The 17,958-nt window shown below is 34.7% G+C and overlaps 1 protein-coding gene across 2 annotated transcripts; it reads left to right on the top strand.

The window, feature by feature from the left end:
- Window positions 1-4,217: 4,217 nt before the first annotated feature.
- thoc6 (THO complex subunit 6) lies at window positions 4,218-9,861 on the top strand. Of its 2 annotated transcripts, XM_074170253.1 has the most exons (5): window positions 4,218-4,429; window positions 4,480-4,869; window positions 4,926-5,088; window positions 6,241-6,317; window positions 9,351-9,567. In XM_074170253.1, the coding sequence occupies exons 1-5, from the start codon at window positions 4,326-4,328 to the stop codon at window positions 9,421-9,423; spliced, it is 807 nt and encodes a 268-aa protein (XP_074026354.1). In that variant the 5' UTR covers window positions 4,218-4,325; the 3' UTR covers window positions 9,424-9,567. The 2 variants fall into 2 exon arrangements, with proteins under 2 accessions (XP_074026354.1, XP_023026027.1); XM_023170259.2 differs by lacking the exon at window positions 6,241-6,317 and having other exon boundaries at window positions 4,221-4,429; window positions 9,351-9,861.
- Window positions 9,862-17,958: the final 8,097 nt, after the last annotated feature.

Genomic DNA, 17,958 nt, shown 5'->3' with positions numbered 1-17,958 from the left:
GAGAGTGTATTTTATTTTTGAAGGTTATATGATGTAATATGTATAACTCATTCGTGTTGTTTTATAATATTCTTATAGGAAATTACAGAAGTGACCAAACTAGAAGATACCACTTCATAGCAACAACAGCAACTTATTATTGTGAATACAAGAAATTCATTTTCCTAGAGTATATCACATGAAATATATGAGGCACTAAGCTAACTAGTTCCATATTTCACAAAAAAGTAGAAAGGTATTGGGTTTTGCAAGGCGGTGCCGAAACTGTTAATGAATCGTATGTAAGGTTTGTTCTGGTTCTAACATCCCAAAACGTTTGGAAACTGCGCAAGACATAGTGCGTACAAACAAAAAATCTCAAACAGTCCGAAATAGTACCGGACAATTGGTTAAACCAGAACGCATTTTGAGGAGACCACTGTGCCAACTATCGTATATATGAAGAGATGAAGATGAGAAAATACTGTTGATCGTGTCCATTTTGTTATGTAGTGTATCCTTGTAGTCAGTTCAAATGTTATCTAACCTCAATCATCAATTATTCAAATCAAGTAAATAAAAAAACATCCTAGTAACTAGCCCAAACAAATTTTTACATAAATGCGCATGAGAACTGGAACAGTTCTCAACAGTTCAGTCTCGAGAGCAAGAACGATTCGGGACGGTTCACGACAGTTTAGGATCATTTCGCAGTCGAAACCAGAACAGAGGATTCATCAATCCGAAATTGTCCTCAATAAACCAGAACACTCTATATTAACTGCGCATGATCCTGACGTCCTAGAACCTGAATTTCGTAGAACCAGAACAAACCTATAGTAACAGATAGGAGTAGATGAGGAACATTTGAAACATTCCTAAGTTTTAAAATGTTTGGACAAAGCTGAACATAAGTTGAACTCTACAAAATGTGAATTGTTCCAAAAATTATATTTTATTTAGGTCAAAAAATGTTTGGCAAGGGATCGGAAGAAGCATATGCAGTAATGTTAAATTATTATTGAAAATTTTGTGAAAATTTTTTAGAGGAATTAACGTCATTATATGACTTGATAGGTAAATGCAAATTATTATATTGCAGTAGAGAGTGTGAAAATACATACATTTTGCTAAAACAAAATTAACGTCAATACATTAGAATTCGAATAAGCTTCAGCATATGATACAAGTGAGTACAGTATTTATGGTGAACTTTTAACAATTATACTAAAATGTTCGTAAGCTAACAGAATTTTTTCTTATAAATTTTGATTCTATTTATTCAATATCGCCTGAGAAGGCGATACAACGATTATAGCGATCATACAATTTTTCGATACCATTTTTGTAGTACGATTTGTCTTCAGCCTCAAAATAGGCCTCAATTTCGACAATCACCTCTAAAGGAGGGTGAAGCACAATAAAACAGGTGGTTTACCGTGCGTACCGAAAGGTCTAGGGCAAAAAGATTCCGGTAGATAGCGCTGAGGGTGACCCCAGCGGTCAGTTTCCACCAGTAGTGGTTCAGACTCCACGAGCACTAGAGCGTTTTTTTGAGGTGAAATAAACATTTCTCGTCTCCAGATAAGTGTAATTGTGTCATTAAATTGGCTCTTATGGCATTTCATTATGATTTTGCCCTACTTTGGTATTTCTACCTCTTCACGTTCACGATAGACAGTGATGGAGACCATTATGGCCTCTGTAGGGTTCCTTGAAACGGGGCACAATGATACGTTCCATCATTGAGCCCCATCAATTGTTCATTGTGCAGTAAGCAGTTGTTTTTTGTTTTGTTTCAGAATCAACAGAGAAAAACGAGCAAAAGACTCTTTCTTGAATATGACATGAGGGCAGCAGTGGAAATGGTCTCGGGGTAAGTGGCGGGGTGAATCACTTTCTCTCTCTCTTACGGGTGTTTGACAGGCCCCGGTGCAGACCACACGGCACTCACCCAATAAAGTTATCGGCCAACAACCCAATCCCGCACCTGCGGGCAATAGGTATTGGCTGGTTTCAAGCTAGATGTGTGGGAGAGGGGTCTCGCAAGAGCCCTCGGCGGTTACTCATCCAACGCTGGAAAGGTAGCTTTCATAATATGAATGCCCTTCGAGGTAACATAAGGGTATGCGGTGCAGATCACACGGCGTACACCCAAAAGTTGTTGGCGAACCGCCCTATCCCGCTCCTACACGGGTAATGGGTGCGACGTCTTCGACATAAGATGTGTGGTAGAGGATGCTCGAAAGAGTCCTCGAGGTTACTCATCAAACGTTGTAGAGGGAACTTTCCTAACATGAGTTCTAGGGGGGATGAGGCTAGCGAGCCTCATCTCCAACTGGCGTTGGCCTCTTAGGGGCAGCGGCTCCACTAGCGAGTAACGGGATAGGGTTGCGGTGATCCATTCATGGGTGCATCGCAGCCACATTACTGAGGCACTGGACGGCTTATGCTGTTCCGTGATCCTCGCCTGCTTCTGTACGGATACAAGCGTTCGAGGTGTCACGGCTGGCGGTCCTTCCAACGGGCACTAGAATACGAATCTAGCCTTGGAGGGCACCAAGGCAGACGTTCGAGGTGTAGGACTCCGGATGGACCGAGTTACTAGTATCCGAGCTTAGGATCCCGACCTGCCACTTCCGGGGCTATATTCCCAATTGATTTGGCAAGGTTGGCGGGGGCAGGTGTGCGACGCGAGCACTCTCTGGCGAAAGACGCCCGATCGCATCCAACGCCAGGGTGCGTCTGGGGGGCCTAACTGGCCCCCTGTCTGAATTTGACATTGACGTTTTATACATTTTTCCATGATGAATTTTGAGGCCGGTTTTTTATCTGAATGATTTACGGCAAGTTGAACAACCATTGTCCATGTCGTATGATTGTTTCAGTTTATCATCACAAGCGGAATCCATCCAAAATAGTAAAAACAGGTCTATTTAAAATTGAAAACTTGGACTAAACCTGATAAACAAACGTTTGATATTTATTTCCCACAGATGTAAAAACACCCAATTACAGGTGGTGAATTAAAAAAATATTATCTGCGAAATATTTTTTTCTGGAATAACTTGGCAATGCCGCAATGGATATTCAAAAACAATAATTCCCTAGAGAGCTAAAAAAATATGAAGTTCATTGGCATATTCATATACTAGATGCACAAACTACTTACTTTATAGACGTTTCACGCAAATGATCAAGGTCACAGTCGTTTTTGTATTTCGTTGTGCCCACCTGTAGGGGTCTCTGCCACAAACTACTTAAAGTGGTTTGTGGTCTCTGCAGAGATCATTAACTACTTACTTTTGGTTTGTGACTAGATGTTCAATTTAAAAAATATAACTTTGGTTGGCCATGCTCGGCTCAATCACCCAGTGAGCAATAAAATAATTTTGAAAGATAGTATTTATCGATATGACTGCAAAAAAAATTGAGCAATTCAAAAAATTGTTTTACCTGTTTCAAGGATAAACCATAATGAAGCTGTGCCATGGGAAATACTGTTGAATTATAACAGGGAAAATGAAAATCTTAGGATTTTTATAGGGAAAAAATCACGATTTGAACAAAATGCCTGAAAGAATTCTAAAGAAAGATTAAAAACTAAAAGAGCCTTACTGCATTGTTAGATAATAATTATAGTTTGAAAGCTCGCAATGTGAACCTGAAGTGAAGCACAAACAGAAACAAACGCTTGAGTCACCAAAAACAGTGGAATATATAAGAAACATGAAATTTCTAGTCAACTACAATTTCGACAAAGTAGGTATAAACTTGAAAAAGTGAAATTGATTGTCTGAATGATTGCAGTAAGTAAACTCTATTTGTCATTGGAGGTGGCTGAAATGAAGCCCAAAAAACACGAAGAACGATTTTTTTCATAGAAATATGTATTTTTCAGACTGCGCAAATTGAAGTAATGAGATTGTTCAGCTATTGAAAACGTTAGAATATCAAGTGAACGTTTTTTATTATTGAATATATAAACATTATTTTCTATGAATTCAATTTCTCGTGCTATGAGTTAATAAAATTGATAAGATTAAATGAATAGACTGGCCGCGATACAATTGAATATCCCGATAGTGACATATTCGTCTTAATTTGTAGTGAGCCGGTGATAAAAGTTACAAACGAACAGACTCGGTTTTAATTTGGAATAAAGAGTAGGTGTGGGTGGCTTAATGCGCCTCAATGGAAGCAAAAACCACTATCATAGAGAGAGAGAGAGAGTAGGTATGGCAACGTTGAATGTCTAAGATTTGAGGTTAGCAGTGTTTGGTGTTGTTGTTATTGATGTTACTGTTGTTAAAACCTCTTTCATATTTTGATAAATTTAAGACGTTATGGTTCACAAGGACTTCTACAATACAATTCTATCACAGACTTTCAGCCCATGTGGAAACTATCTAGTTGTGGGCGATAAGTACGGCTCGTTGGCAGTTTTTCAGTAAGTACTTTTGAATTTAAGTTAAAATTTTATTCAATGCAATATTTTAGTCTCTCAAAAATAGTTCAAACTGAATCAGTTCCAACCAAAGATGACCTCACTCCGAAGAACAGAATCGTGGTCAAGAAAGGCTTTCAAATTAATTGTTTACTTACCCATCAGTCTCATTTGTTAGTTGGAAGTGTTGGAGAAATTTTCGCTTACTCCTGGAAATCTGTGAAGACCTCAAAAAATCCACATCCAGTTTGGACCATCGACATTCCTAATCAGAACGATGCTTTTGAGAGAACGGAAGTGAATGCTTTGCAACTCAACAATGAATTAAATCATATTTATGTAGGCTGTGGAGATAATAATATTTACATTTTCGACTTGGAGACCAGGAAGCTACAGAAGACTCTTTCAAAACATACTGATTATATCCACTGTCTAACAAATAGGTTAGTTGAAGATATTGTAGATAAATGGAATTATGGGAATTTATATGCTTTTTCAGTGGAAATGATTTACTTTCTGCTGGAGAGGATGGTATTGTTAATATATGGGACTTACGAAGCTTCAAAATCTCTAATAAAATTGAGCCTAATTTATGTGATAAGGTAGTTCGTCCAGAGATTGGTAAATGGATAGGAGCAATCAGTTTCAATGATGATTATGTGGTAAGTCTCTTTTTGAAAAAAATCATTCAATTCATTGTCAAATATTGGACTGAACATTTCAAATATCAGTTTCAAGAAGAAATTTCAAGTGTCTCAATATAAGTAATGTGAGAAAGATATTTTAAAGTAGGATTAACCATGAAAAAACGAACTTTCTACCTTTTTCTAGTTATAAGAACAACCTTCCCCATTTCCGAACACTAGGCATGAAAGCTTTTTCTCAAAGCATCAAAATACACGCTAAAAATGAACTCTAATATCTGGAAGTAACTATTGATGACATATGAGATGGGACACTCATATAAACGGAATCATAAAATCTTTGAGAAATTTGAGAAATTCAGTGTTGCAGTGAAGGGAAAAGTCTTCTTCCAACATGTATTGCAGGCAAGACACAACATTAATTTCGATAACACAAAAATACTAGCAAGCAATGAAAACTTTTACTCACGAAAAATCAGAGAGGCTATCAAAATTGAAAAACGACCTGATAATAAGAACAAGAAGGATAATATGCAAAGATTACCAACAACATGGAGATCCGTTTTATCGCTTCATACAATCAAACAGACCGCTCAACCCCAAAAGCTAAACTCAGCACATGACAATACAGGTTTAATAACAGAAGCAGGAGAGGCAGCTCAGGTGATAGGGCCAAAACAGGTAGTAAGGAAACACAGGTAGTGGCAGCAATGCAGGTAAATGGGAACATCCATCCCTATAAATTGAGTCACAGAGTTCGAACTAATCAGTCTAGCTGAAAAACTTCAGATATCACCAGAAGATGGCAAACGAGACTTAGCTGAAACTTTGTGAGAATAATCCTTATCCTTGAATAATCCACATTTATTATATCAAATTGAGAAATGATCTATAAAAAGAAACCTGGCTGAACACTTATAAAGAAAAAAATCTAGACCTAACAACTGAAGCATTATATCGAAATAAATACTAAGAGAATAATGATTTCAAAAGCGATCATAGTTTGAACTTTGGGTAATTTAATATTTGGAATTGAGTGATTGCCCACACTCATACCATAAGCCACCTACAAGCTGAAAACTTCAGTTTTTGTGGCTTCCCTGTTCGTTCTTAGCCTCATCAATCTTTTTACTGCAATTTATTATTATTAACATTATTATTTTTTCACAGGGGATTGTCCTCATTGGTATTTGCTTCCTCTGCGGTATAAATCCAAGTGGAAGAAAGGGTCATTTTTTTATGTTGGGGTACTGAAAATTTACAAATCATGTTACAAGTTTTCATTACTATTGCTTTTTGTATGTTTGTGTGTGTGTATGGATGAGCAGGATGTATATTTTTTGTAGGTTGATAGTAAACAATTGTTGTGTAATTCCTGTGGGTGTCTCCATATATCTTTCATCTCTAAAACTAGAGGTGTGTATTTTTATATTTTTTCTAGTTCTTTCTGTTTAATGTTTGCGTCTGTTGAAATAGCTATGTTTATGAGATATGTGATTTTCGGTTATTCGGTCTGTTGTGTGCTAGCTATTGTTCCGTCTGTGTAAAGTATTGTGTCCTAGTATAGTTTGATTTCTTCGTTTTCTTAAAGTCGCTGTGGGTAATATTTGCAATCAGATTATTTTTCTGTTTTGAGATTTATTACTATTGATTATGTTACTAGAGGTAAGTTTTGTTATAGTATAGTTCCGGTGTTATATATTTTTGAATAAGTTGTGTTTTTATTTCTGTATAGTCCAGTTTAGTGTTTCATTGTTATTTGTACGTTTCGTGTTGCTGCATATATATTTTTGGTTTATATATTAGTGGTTTATTGTTCGTATGTTTTCAGTTTCTATCCATTTTCCTTTTTCTATTTGGATAATTCTGAACTTTTCTATCCTGAACTTCATTGCGACTTGACTGGCGTTTTCTGTTGTTTTGATGAGGTATTTCATTTGGATTCATGTTGCTCCATATAGATTTATAAGTGAGGTGGTTCATACTGTGTTTTCTTCTTTTTCTGTTTTTTCTTTAAAAACCATATGAAGTGATGTTCGTTAGTTTTGATATAAGATTTAGACAGAGGCAAAACCAAAATGCTCTTAGTGTGTCTCCCTGGAAGATGCCTCTGTATTTTTATTTCTTATGTGTGGATATCTGTGTTTGGATCATTTGTGGTGAGGTGGATTGTATTCTCCATGTTTTCATTGGGTTGGTTGAAAACTGTGTGATTTATGTTTGGTATTTTTTATATTTCTAGTATTTGTAACCAGCTGTGTGATACTGAATCGGGAACCTTGTTGTAGTCAATATAGCACATATATGAGTTTCAATGTTGTTTTTCTGCCTGTTTCCATGGTCACTTGTTCTTTGCATCCGTAACCTTTCTTTCTGCAGCCTTCTTGTTCTTCAGTTTGGATGTTGTGTGTGGAGGTGCAACTCTATTTTTTGGGTAATGATGGATGTGATAATTTTGTAAAGTGTGGGTTGGCATATTATGATGTCGATAGTTAGTTGTGTCTTGTCTGTTAGTTTTAAGGTTTTTTGTATGTTATCTCGTCAGTGAGGAAGTTGGGTGTTTTTCTGGGTGGTGTATTATTTTGTTTATAGCATTTGCTAGTGGTTCATGAATAGGTGTCAGTGGTTTTGATAGTATTTTATATTTTTTTTTGTTATTATTTTTTTTTGAGTTGAGGCATCGACTACAGAGGTCATTAGCCTTGTGTATTTCAGACCGGAATCACATGTGATTCACACCTTTTTCATTAGACCTGTTTCATTCAGAAATTGTATTATTTTCAAGCAATTTTTTTCATTTCTAAGACATTGTTGCAGTGTGTCAGGAAGGGAGCAATTGTTTCTAGCTTGGGAATATATCGGACACACTAGGAGTAAATGTTCTACAGTAAGTTGTACGTCGCAGGTGTCGCATATTGGGGGTCTGGAGCCACACAAAAGGAAGCTAGATGTAATATAAGTATGTCCAATTCTCAATCGTGTAAGTGCAATCTGTTCTCTTTTTTGTTGTGATGGAAAAGGTAGTATCTCGTCAACTTTGTTTTTTATTATTTTCAATTTATGGTTACTCTCATTCCATTCTTGATTCCATTTGTCTCTTATTTTATTTTTGATATAGGTTTTTATGTCTTCAGTTCTAATTGGGATGTCATTCAAATAATTTTGTCCAGTAGCATCGCGGGCAGCAGTATCAGCAAGTTCATTGCCGGCTATTCCTATGTGTCCAGGAATCCAAAAAAAAATTATTTTTTTGCCAGAGTTCTGGAGAATGTGGATTACATTTGATATGATCTGTATTAAAGGATCGGTTTTGTAACTATTTTGTATGGCTTTGAGTGAACTACAAGAATGGGATAGAATCAAATAAGTTCCTCTTTCCAATGTCTCGATAAATCTCAATGCTTGGAGAATGGCGTATAATTCAGCTGTGAATATCGATGCTATTGTGTTCAATGTCCATTGGTGAGTTTCTCCATTGCAAAAAAATGCTGATCCAACTCCTTCTGTAGTTTTTGACCCATCAGTATATATTATGGTACTATTTTCATATATGTTCATGATCTCATGGAATAGTTGGAAAAATTGAATTCGATTGGTATTTTCTTTCACGAATCTAGTACATTCAAAATGAAATTTTGGCGTAGCTAGCATCCAAGGGGGTATTTCTCCGAAGGAGGAAGGAAAAATTGGTGGTAACTCAATATCCAAAGAATCTAAACCATCTGCTACTCGTTTTCCTACTGATTTGTTTGCTGGTGCTTCATTGTGAATGATCGAAAGATTAGGATGACTTGGTTGGGACCATATTTTAACTCCATAATTTAATAAAAGTTTTCTTCTCCTATGGGTTAATGAACTGATGCCAGACTCACAGAAAATTGCTTGATTTGGACTAGTACGGAATGCTCCTATTGCTAGTCGAAGTCCTTCTTTATGGACCTTTTCAAGTTGGTACAAGCGACTTTTGTTATTGTTACTTGTTGTTGTTGTAACTTGTTGTTATTGTTACCTTTAATGTTTTAGGTATGTGTTCCAATGCTTATTGTTTTTATCCATAATGATGAATATTTGTGTCACTGGCTTATGCTAGATGACATCCAAAATGTTGTTCTTTGTTCTTTACTGCGAGGAATTATCGTTTTTTTGTTATTACGCTATCTTATCTTTCCCACATTTTTTGTACAAAAATAAAGAAGTAGAAAGCCAAAAAGCTTTTTTTCCCAAAAAATAATCTCTCCTTTTCAATTCACTTGAATTTATGTTTATCACTTTTATTTCAGCTTTGTGGTGGAGGTCCTCGTTTATCTTTATGGCACTACAGATTTCTTACGAATTCAACAGTATTTCCCATAGATGACAGGGGCATCCATGTGGCTGAAATCCATAAAGAAAAAATATTAGCAGGTGGGCGATCCAAAGTGTTTTATCAGATGACATTTGTTGGGGATATTGTAAGTGAGATTCCTGTTTCTGCAGTAACAGTTTACAGTGCTATACATCATGAGGAACCTTTTAGTGTTCTTAGTTTAGCTGGATCTAGCCCCAGAATTGACATTTGCTCTAATTTTTTGTATAAAAATCAGCATTTGTCTTTGTATTAATGACAGAATTGATTTTATATTGAATATTCAACTCTATATGCAATAAGTTTTTTATTACTGCCATTGTCATCAGAAGGAGAGGTAAAAAATCACTGACTGTATTAAAGCTACTGTAAGTAGTGACATAATTAATAAAAAATATTACAAATGTATCAAAATAAAAGAAGCCATTAAAACCGAAAACAGTGTAGTTTACAAGTATTTTTGTCAACACTAAAATGCATAGCTTGATTTCAACACATTTACTGCGAATGGTGCCAATTGGCGGCATCTGGTCATTCTACTTTGTGCGAGTGACGCATCTGTTTCTCTCAATAAATGTGTTAGTATTCAGTCCGCACTAAACAGAGGTGGTTGTATTTCAGTTCGCACATTTGAATAGTATTGTTCAAGAAGATTTCGGGGTGGTTCATAATTTCGAGAATTTGGAAACTTTCTATGGCTTATTTAAATATGAGTGAAGTAGTCAATAATCTGGCAGGTCCTTCAGGTGTTAAAAGACGTAAAGTCACAATAAGAGATCCAAATAAACTAACAGTTGATGAAATGTTACAGTTAGTGGATTGTTCAGATGACGAAGATGAAACTTTTGAGCTAAGTTCTGATGATGACCTTGAGTCAGAAAGTGAAAGGAAAAATTATGGTTAATTTATTTCGTTTGTTTTTGTTGTTTTGTTTACTGTATAAAGATGTTTTCTGTTTGTCATAGATAATACGGCAGAAGAAACAATCGACCAAGAACACCAGGTAACATTCAATACTGACAAAGAATGTTGGCGAGATATTTGTTCCAGTATGAAACATTTTCTTTTTACTGAAAACAATCGAATGCTTGATAATGGGTTTTTTGAAAATATCATAACAGAAACGAATGAGTATGCAGAAAACTTGTATTTGTCAAGGGGTGGTAATGAAAGGTCAAGGATAACTAATTGGAAAGATCTAAAAGAAGAAGAGCTCCTGAAGTTTATTGGTTTGGTTTATCATATGGGCAATGTGAAACTGAACAAACTCCAAGACTATTGGAGGACCAGTCGGCTATTCAATTTCAATTGTTTTTCGGATCAAATGAGCCGGGATAAATTTTTGGTGATACTCAGGAGTTTGCATTCTTATACGAATCCGGAACCAAATCAACCCGAATCAAACGATCGTCTGTATAAAATTAGACCAGTTATTAATTATTTCAATGAAAAAGTGACGGAACTATATTATCTCGGAAGAAACCTTTTTCTGGACAAATCTATGAACAACAAAAAGTTGTTCAGCACATAGCAAAAGATTACCTCAACAAAGGACATTCTATTTATATGGATAATTATTACAATAGCTGCCAATTAGCTAGAACCTTGATAAACCTTAAAACAATCTGTGAACTCTACGCAGTGATAGGAAAGGTAGTTCTGTTGAAATTTTGAAAAGTAAACTAAAAGTTGGGGAATCAAAAGCCCAGTATTCAGATGGTATAATGATCGGAAAATGGAAGGATAGAAGAGATGTTGCCTACGTATCCACAGAATTTGAAAACCAAATGGTAGAGATAACTAATAAAAGAGGAACTGCTAAACTATATATATATATATATATATATATATATATATATATATATATATATATATATATATATATATATATATATAAAATTAGAGACAAGTCACATTTTAAAGACACGAAACTGAAAAACAAGACGAATTATTGATGACAATTACTTGAAATATATTCACTACATTTTCTTTTGAATAAATTTAATGAATCACAGCTTTTTATATGACTTGGCAGGTTATTAAATGCAATCAGACCAGAACTTTACAACGAGTCACAACCTATATGTTCACTGTTGATATAAAAATTTCCTATTCTATTTCTAGTGGAGTGTGTATGAATACTACTTGTGTAGGTCAACTGATCACTCAGATAATTTGGCAACATATTGTGTTTAATTTTAAATATAAATATAAGCATATTTAGTGTTATGCTTTGTTTAGCAGACATAAGAGACAGTGTTTCCAACATGTATTCCACAGATGTGCGTTTATTACAACTTAATATTGCCCTCATGGATCTCTTTTGAAGCTTCTGTAATCTGTTTAGATTTTCATTGCTCACAAAATAGAGTAATGTACTGCAATAGTCAAAGTGGGGTGCTATTATTGATTTATAAATTGTTAATTTTGCATATTCACTTATTTTATTTTTCAATCTATATAAAAGATGAATTTTCGTGGCTATTTTCTTCTGAATATAACTACAGTGTGCATTAAAGTTCAATTCTTGATTTAATACCACTCCCAGATATTTAAAAGTTGTTACCCTTTCAATGATGACATTATCAATATAAAGATTCAATGACAGCTGTTCATCTTGCAGTTGTTTTAAACGATATTTGCTACCTATTAACATGCATTTTGTTTTATTAACATTTAATTTGAGGCCGTTGTCACATAACCACTCGTTTATATTTAATAGTTCCTCATTTAAACATTCTGAGATTTCATTAGTCGTCCCAGAACAGTACAACAAAGTGTCGTCGGCAAACAGTTTTATCTTACACCTTTTAACATGTATCACAATATCATTTATGTACAGCAAGAATAGCAGTGAACCCAATACTGACCCTTGAGGGACTCCAGAAATTACATTTGAAGTACTTGATGTCACTTGATTATATTTAACTAGCTGCTTCTGATATGTGAGGTAATTTGTGAACCATTGTAATACTTTATAATCTAGTCCATACTTATTTAATTTCATTAAAAGTAACTCAATGTTGACCGTCTCGAATGCCCTTTTGAAATCCAGAAAGACAACACCTATAATACGTTTTTTAGATAGCTCAACTTTCCACAAAGAGATTAGAAATTGCAGTGCAGTTTCACATGAATGGGATTCCATAAGCCAGATTGTTCTTTAATCAAAATATTATGTTTCGCTATAAATTTCATCAATTGCTCTTTCACTGTGATTTCTAATATTTTCTCATAAATTGGCAGGGTATTTATGGGTCTAAAATCAGATCCTAAAACGGTGTTTGTAATTTTTTCAATAGGAACGATGGTGGCAATTTTCCAACCATCAGGAAATGTTCCAGTGGTTAACGATAAATTTATCAAGTCCAAAACCCTATTTCCCAGTATTTCAAATGTCAACTTGATTATTTTCAGATTAATTCCATTGTCATCTGTATTATTTTTCTTGAGGGAAAAAATTATCCTAACTCGCACATATTCAATGTTTCAAATTCCCCAAATATCTCATTTGTTGGTATAATATAACTGAGAACATGAATATAATCATTTATTGGTACTATACTTTCGGTTAGATTTTTCAAACTGTCAACGAAAAATGAATTAAAATATACTGCTACTTTTGCTTCACTTGTTACAAGAACACTTTCAAATTGTATACCTTTGAACTCTTGTTTACTATTTCCCTTTACTAAACCTTTCAGTGCTTTCCACATAGTCCTACTGTTTCCTTTATTTTCGTCAATCTTTGATTCATAATACTTTTTAGTTTCAATTCTTATCTTTTTGGTAACGATATTACGACTTATTTTATATTTATCCCAATCACATTTTAGTTTGGTTTCCTTTGCTTTTTTATGAAGAAAATCGCGTTTTTTTTTAAATCTGACATGATTTCGTCTAAACCACACTTTCAATTCGAAATTATTGAAATTATGCTTCCTTTTGAATGGTGCATGTATGTCCAAGCATCTAATAATATTATTGATGAATGAATTTGATATTTCATTAATGTCAGTAATATCATTATTCCATAACGTATTCATTAGGGACAGTTGGAATTTAATTTCATCAAAGTATTTATAATCTCCCTACTTATAATAGTGGAAGCTCCTTTCGTTCAATTCTTACGTGATATTATGCAAATACTCGGACAGAAAAATGACATTAAATGATTACCGTTCAGCTGTGATTGAAAAGCTATTGCGCCTGATATACCACATAGAATAGAATATACGGTATCCAAACACGTACCTAGTAAAATTGAAGCGGTCGATGCCACAAAGAGAACAACAAAAAAAAGATGTATTTGTTGCCAGAAGAGAATCAGGAAAGACACTGTGGGAATGTAGGACTTGTCCAGTTAAACCCGGTTTGTGTGTTGTGCCATGTTTCAGTCTTTTCCACAAAAAAGTTGAATGAAGTGTTTTATTACGTTTTTGATCAAAAATGGCAAATGTAATAATTATAATAATAGTCTCCAACAGAGAAACAATACAAGCTATTCGCCGTCGTTTACCACGAAGGCAAAAATGCCAACATTGGACACTACGTGACCGATGCCTTCCACGTCGGCTACAACTGCTGGATTAGGTACGATGATTCTTCGGTCAAGACCGTGTAAAAAGAAGACGTATTGAAACCCCAGGGAACGCGAGTTCCCTGGGGTTATGATCCTATCCGTTATGATCCTATCTAAATAAGGTTGCTACTTTTACGTAGAGTTCAGCATCTGGAATCTTACGGAATTTCTCTTTTTAGTTTTTATTGAATTTGATTTTTTTTGTTTTAATGAATTTTTTTATTCTTTCATTAGTGATAGGTATTGTTCAATTTTTAATGATATATGTATTTCATTTATTTAAATAAAGCACTTACGTCATTTAATTTTGTTTTAAATAGTTTTTTTACTTGTTATATTTTTTTCTTCTCAACTATTTTTACCCACTAACGCCATATGGTGTCATCCGCATATATCCTTGAAACTCTGGTACTGTGCGTAGGACGCCAATAGGCGTCCGAGCCTGATTTTTGTATAAATCAGGGGTCTCCAAACTACGGCCCGCGGGCCAAATCCGGCCCGCCAGTGTCATCAATCCGGCCCGCGACAGCCAATGATTTACTGTCATCAATCTGGCCCGCGACAGCCAATGATTACCTAATTGTTGTTACTATTGCTGTGATAAGTTGAAGAAGAAAACACAGAATGATAATTACTCGGTTTTATTTACTTGCAAGGTAAAACTTAACGACAGAAATGATGACAAAAAAAACTTAACTCAAGTATCTAAGTTTAAACATATTAATAACTAACAAATAATTGAAATGAATCACAGTAAAACAGAAATACTAATGAGATTAATGTAGTTGTGATTTTCCACCGACAATACTTTGTAGTTATGGATCGATTTTACTTGTACCAATTATCAAAAGAGATTTAAGATGCTCATCGGTTAATTGAGATCTGTAAACATTCTTTGTGCACTTCATCTTGGAAAACGTTTTCTCACACAAGTAAGTAGTACCAAATACAGAAAACAACCCACGAGCAAATTTATGCAAATTGTTAAATTGTTCCAGTGGAAGACTCTCATAGAATTCCAACAAAGATGAATTTTGATATTTGTTCTTAAGCATATCACTGCACCGTAAATCAATAATTTCCATTTGGACTTCCGGAGCCAGGGTTTCAATGTCAGAATCAAAAGGATTTAAAGCTTCATTTCATTTGCAATGATATCAAAATCTGAAAAACGAGTATCAAAATTTATCTTCAAAACACTCAAAGTTTCGATTGCAAAATTGACGGGAAATTCAGTCGCTGAATATTTCACATGTTTCAAAATGTGTGAAACATTTTTTACGTAATTGCGATTGAAATAGTATTATTTTCTGCCTGAAGGATTTGATATTACTGTATAAAACAGGGAGAATCTGATTTTCTCCTTGAAATCTCAAATTCAGTTCGTTCATATGATTTGTCAAATCGACATAGAAGGCTAAGTTCCACATCCATTCACTATTTTCTAAATCGGCAAAAGGGCGCTGCTTCTCATTTAAAACAATTTCGATCTCTGCTCGAAGTTCAAAAAAAGCGCTTAAGGACTTTTCCGCAACTAAGCCAGCGTACGGCAGTATGATATGGTAAATCATTTTCTCCAATCTGTTGAATAAACTCGCGGAATTGTCGGTGATTTAGCCCAGTGGATCTGATGAAGTTAACAACTGATATGACTGGTTTTAGAACTTCAGACATATCCAAACATTTTCCGCACAAGGACTGTTGATGAATGATACAATGTAGGACTAATGGTTTTGAACCACCATCATTTTCTACAGCCTTTGACACAAGTGCAACCACTCCTTTATTTTTACCATACATATTTTTACCTCCATCATCATCATCATAGATTTCAAATTTCTCCATCGAAGGTTATTTTTATTAATGGTATTTTCAACTCCCTTAAAAATATCTGCCCCAGTTGTGAATACCGCCGTGAATACTATTAATATCAAGAAGTTCTTCATACACTTCATAGCTTTTATCTACTACGCGAATAAAAATCAACACCTGAGCAGTATCTGACACATCCATTGGCTCATCCAATGCTAGAGAAAACCACCCATGATGTCCATTTTTGTCAGACAGTTGAGATGATATATTTTCTGCGATGTCTTGCACCCTTCGAGCCACGGTGTTTGCTGACAAACTGACATTTTTAAATAAATTTACCTTTTTGGGGCATATTTCTTCGGCTACTGCAATCAAGCATTCTTTTATCATTTCTCCATCGGTGAATGGTTTGCCACGTTTTCCGATTTCAATGGCCACACGAAAGCTGGCGCGAGTTGCAGACTCTTGTTCAGTATTCGCTTTGTAAACAAAGATTGCTGCGATTTGAGTCCGCGTTTCAAAGCTTCAAATTTTTCCTTTCGCAAACTTCCTGTATACTTGGAGTAACTTTGAAGATGTTTCGATTCATAGTGTCGTTTAATGTTATAGTCTTTGAGAACAGCTATGGTTTCATTACAAATTAAACATAGCGTCTTATTACTGGACTCAATTACAAAATACTGAAAGTTCCATTTTTCTTGAAACGTTCTGCATTCCCTGTCGATTTTTCGCTTCTTTTCCATACTAATAAATCACACATAAAAACAATAAGTCAAATCAAAATACTTTTATTGACGGGTGTTACTATATTTCACAATAGACAGTTTTGCTTCCTTCGCCTTTCCTACGCAGACTAACTCGCAGTTGCGCCGCTAGCCTTTTTATATGCAATTATTACTGTCATCTCGAGGTGATCGGAATACACTAGCTGGAACCAGAACTTTCTCGAACCAACGCAGTAATTCCAAATATTCAATTACGCCTAGTGCCACTTAGCGGGTAGCTGAAAATGATAGTACATAGTACCACTACTCGCCACTAGATGTCGTTAAGTGTCAAAATACACAATAATAATTGAAATGCAATGGTGGAATGTGTGTTATATTCATGAGTTTCTACAATTAATGAAATGAATTCGAGACGAGTAACTGAGAATTGAAAAAGAATTTGGGAAATTTTGTTTTATTTGGGTTAGTGATATACGGTGAATGATTTTGCTAATCTTGTGAGAAATGAACAATTTCACTCTTGTTAAGCGTTTCTACATTATTTGTGAGGATTTGAGATGATTACCTCAAAACTGAAGGAAGTTAGTTAATGGATATTTCTGTTTTCTGATTTATGAATTATGGGAAGAATTGAAGAATTCCTGTGAATTATGTGAGGAATGTGTGTTATATTTATGAGTTTCTACAATTAATGAAATGAATTCGAGACGAGTAACTGAGAATTGAAAAAGAATTTGGGAAATTTTGTTTTATTGAGTTTGTGTTATACGGTGAATGATTTTGCTAATCTTGTGAGAAATGAACAATTTCCCTCTTGTTAAGCGTTTCTACATTATTTGTGAGGATTGGAGATGATTATCTCAAAACTGAAGGAAGTTAGTTAATGGATATTTCTGTTTTCTGATTAATGAAATATGGGAAGAATTGAAGAATTCCTGTGAATTATGTGAGGAATGTGTGTTATATTTATGAGTTTCTACAATTAATGAAATGAATTCGAGACGAGTAACTGAGAATTGAAAAAGAATTTGGGAAATTTTGTTTTATTTGGGTTAGTGATATTCGGTGAATGAATTTGTTAATCTTGTGAGAAATGCACTATTTCACTCTTGTTAAGCGTTTCTACATTATTTGTGAGGATTTGAGATGAATATCTCAAAACTGAAGGAAGTTAGTTAGTGGATATTTCTGTTTTCTGATTTATGAATTATGGGAAGAATTGAAGAATTCCTGTGAATTATGTGAGGAATGTGTGTTATATTTATGAGTTTCTACAATTAATGAAATGAATTCGAGACGAGTAACTGAGAATTGAAAAAGAATTTGGGAAATTTTGTTTTATTGAGTTTGTGTTATACGGTGAATGATTTTGCTAATCTTGTGAGAAATGCACAATTTCACTCTTGTTAAGCGTTTCTACA

This window comes from Leptinotarsa decemlineata, unplaced genomic scaffold (assembly GCF_025532065.1).
Source record: "Leptinotarsa decemlineata unplaced genomic scaffold, Ldec_3_MD MMD2_P_RNA_scaffold_7, whole genome shotgun sequence".
NCBI lineage: Eukaryota > Metazoa > Arthropoda > Insecta > Coleoptera > Chrysomelidae > Leptinotarsa > Leptinotarsa decemlineata.
The sequence above is the reverse complement of the archived record's forward strand: the minus strand, read 5'-3'. Positions and strand labels throughout refer to the sequence as shown.

Bases quoted from the DNA above. Each gene is read 5' to 3' on its own strand.
- thoc6 (XM_023170259.2), top strand. From the start codon at position 4,326: ATGGTTCACAAGGACTTCTACAATACAATTCTATCACAGACTTTCAGC. The intron at 4,430-4,479 runs GTAAGTACTTTT...GCAATATTTTAG, and splicing joins GGCTCGTTGGCAGTTTTTCA to TCTCTCAAAAATAGTTCAAA. The intron at 5,089-9,350 runs GTAAGTCTCTTT...CTTTTATTTCAG, and splicing joins GTTTCAATGATGATTATGTG to CTTTGTGGTGGAGGTCCTCG.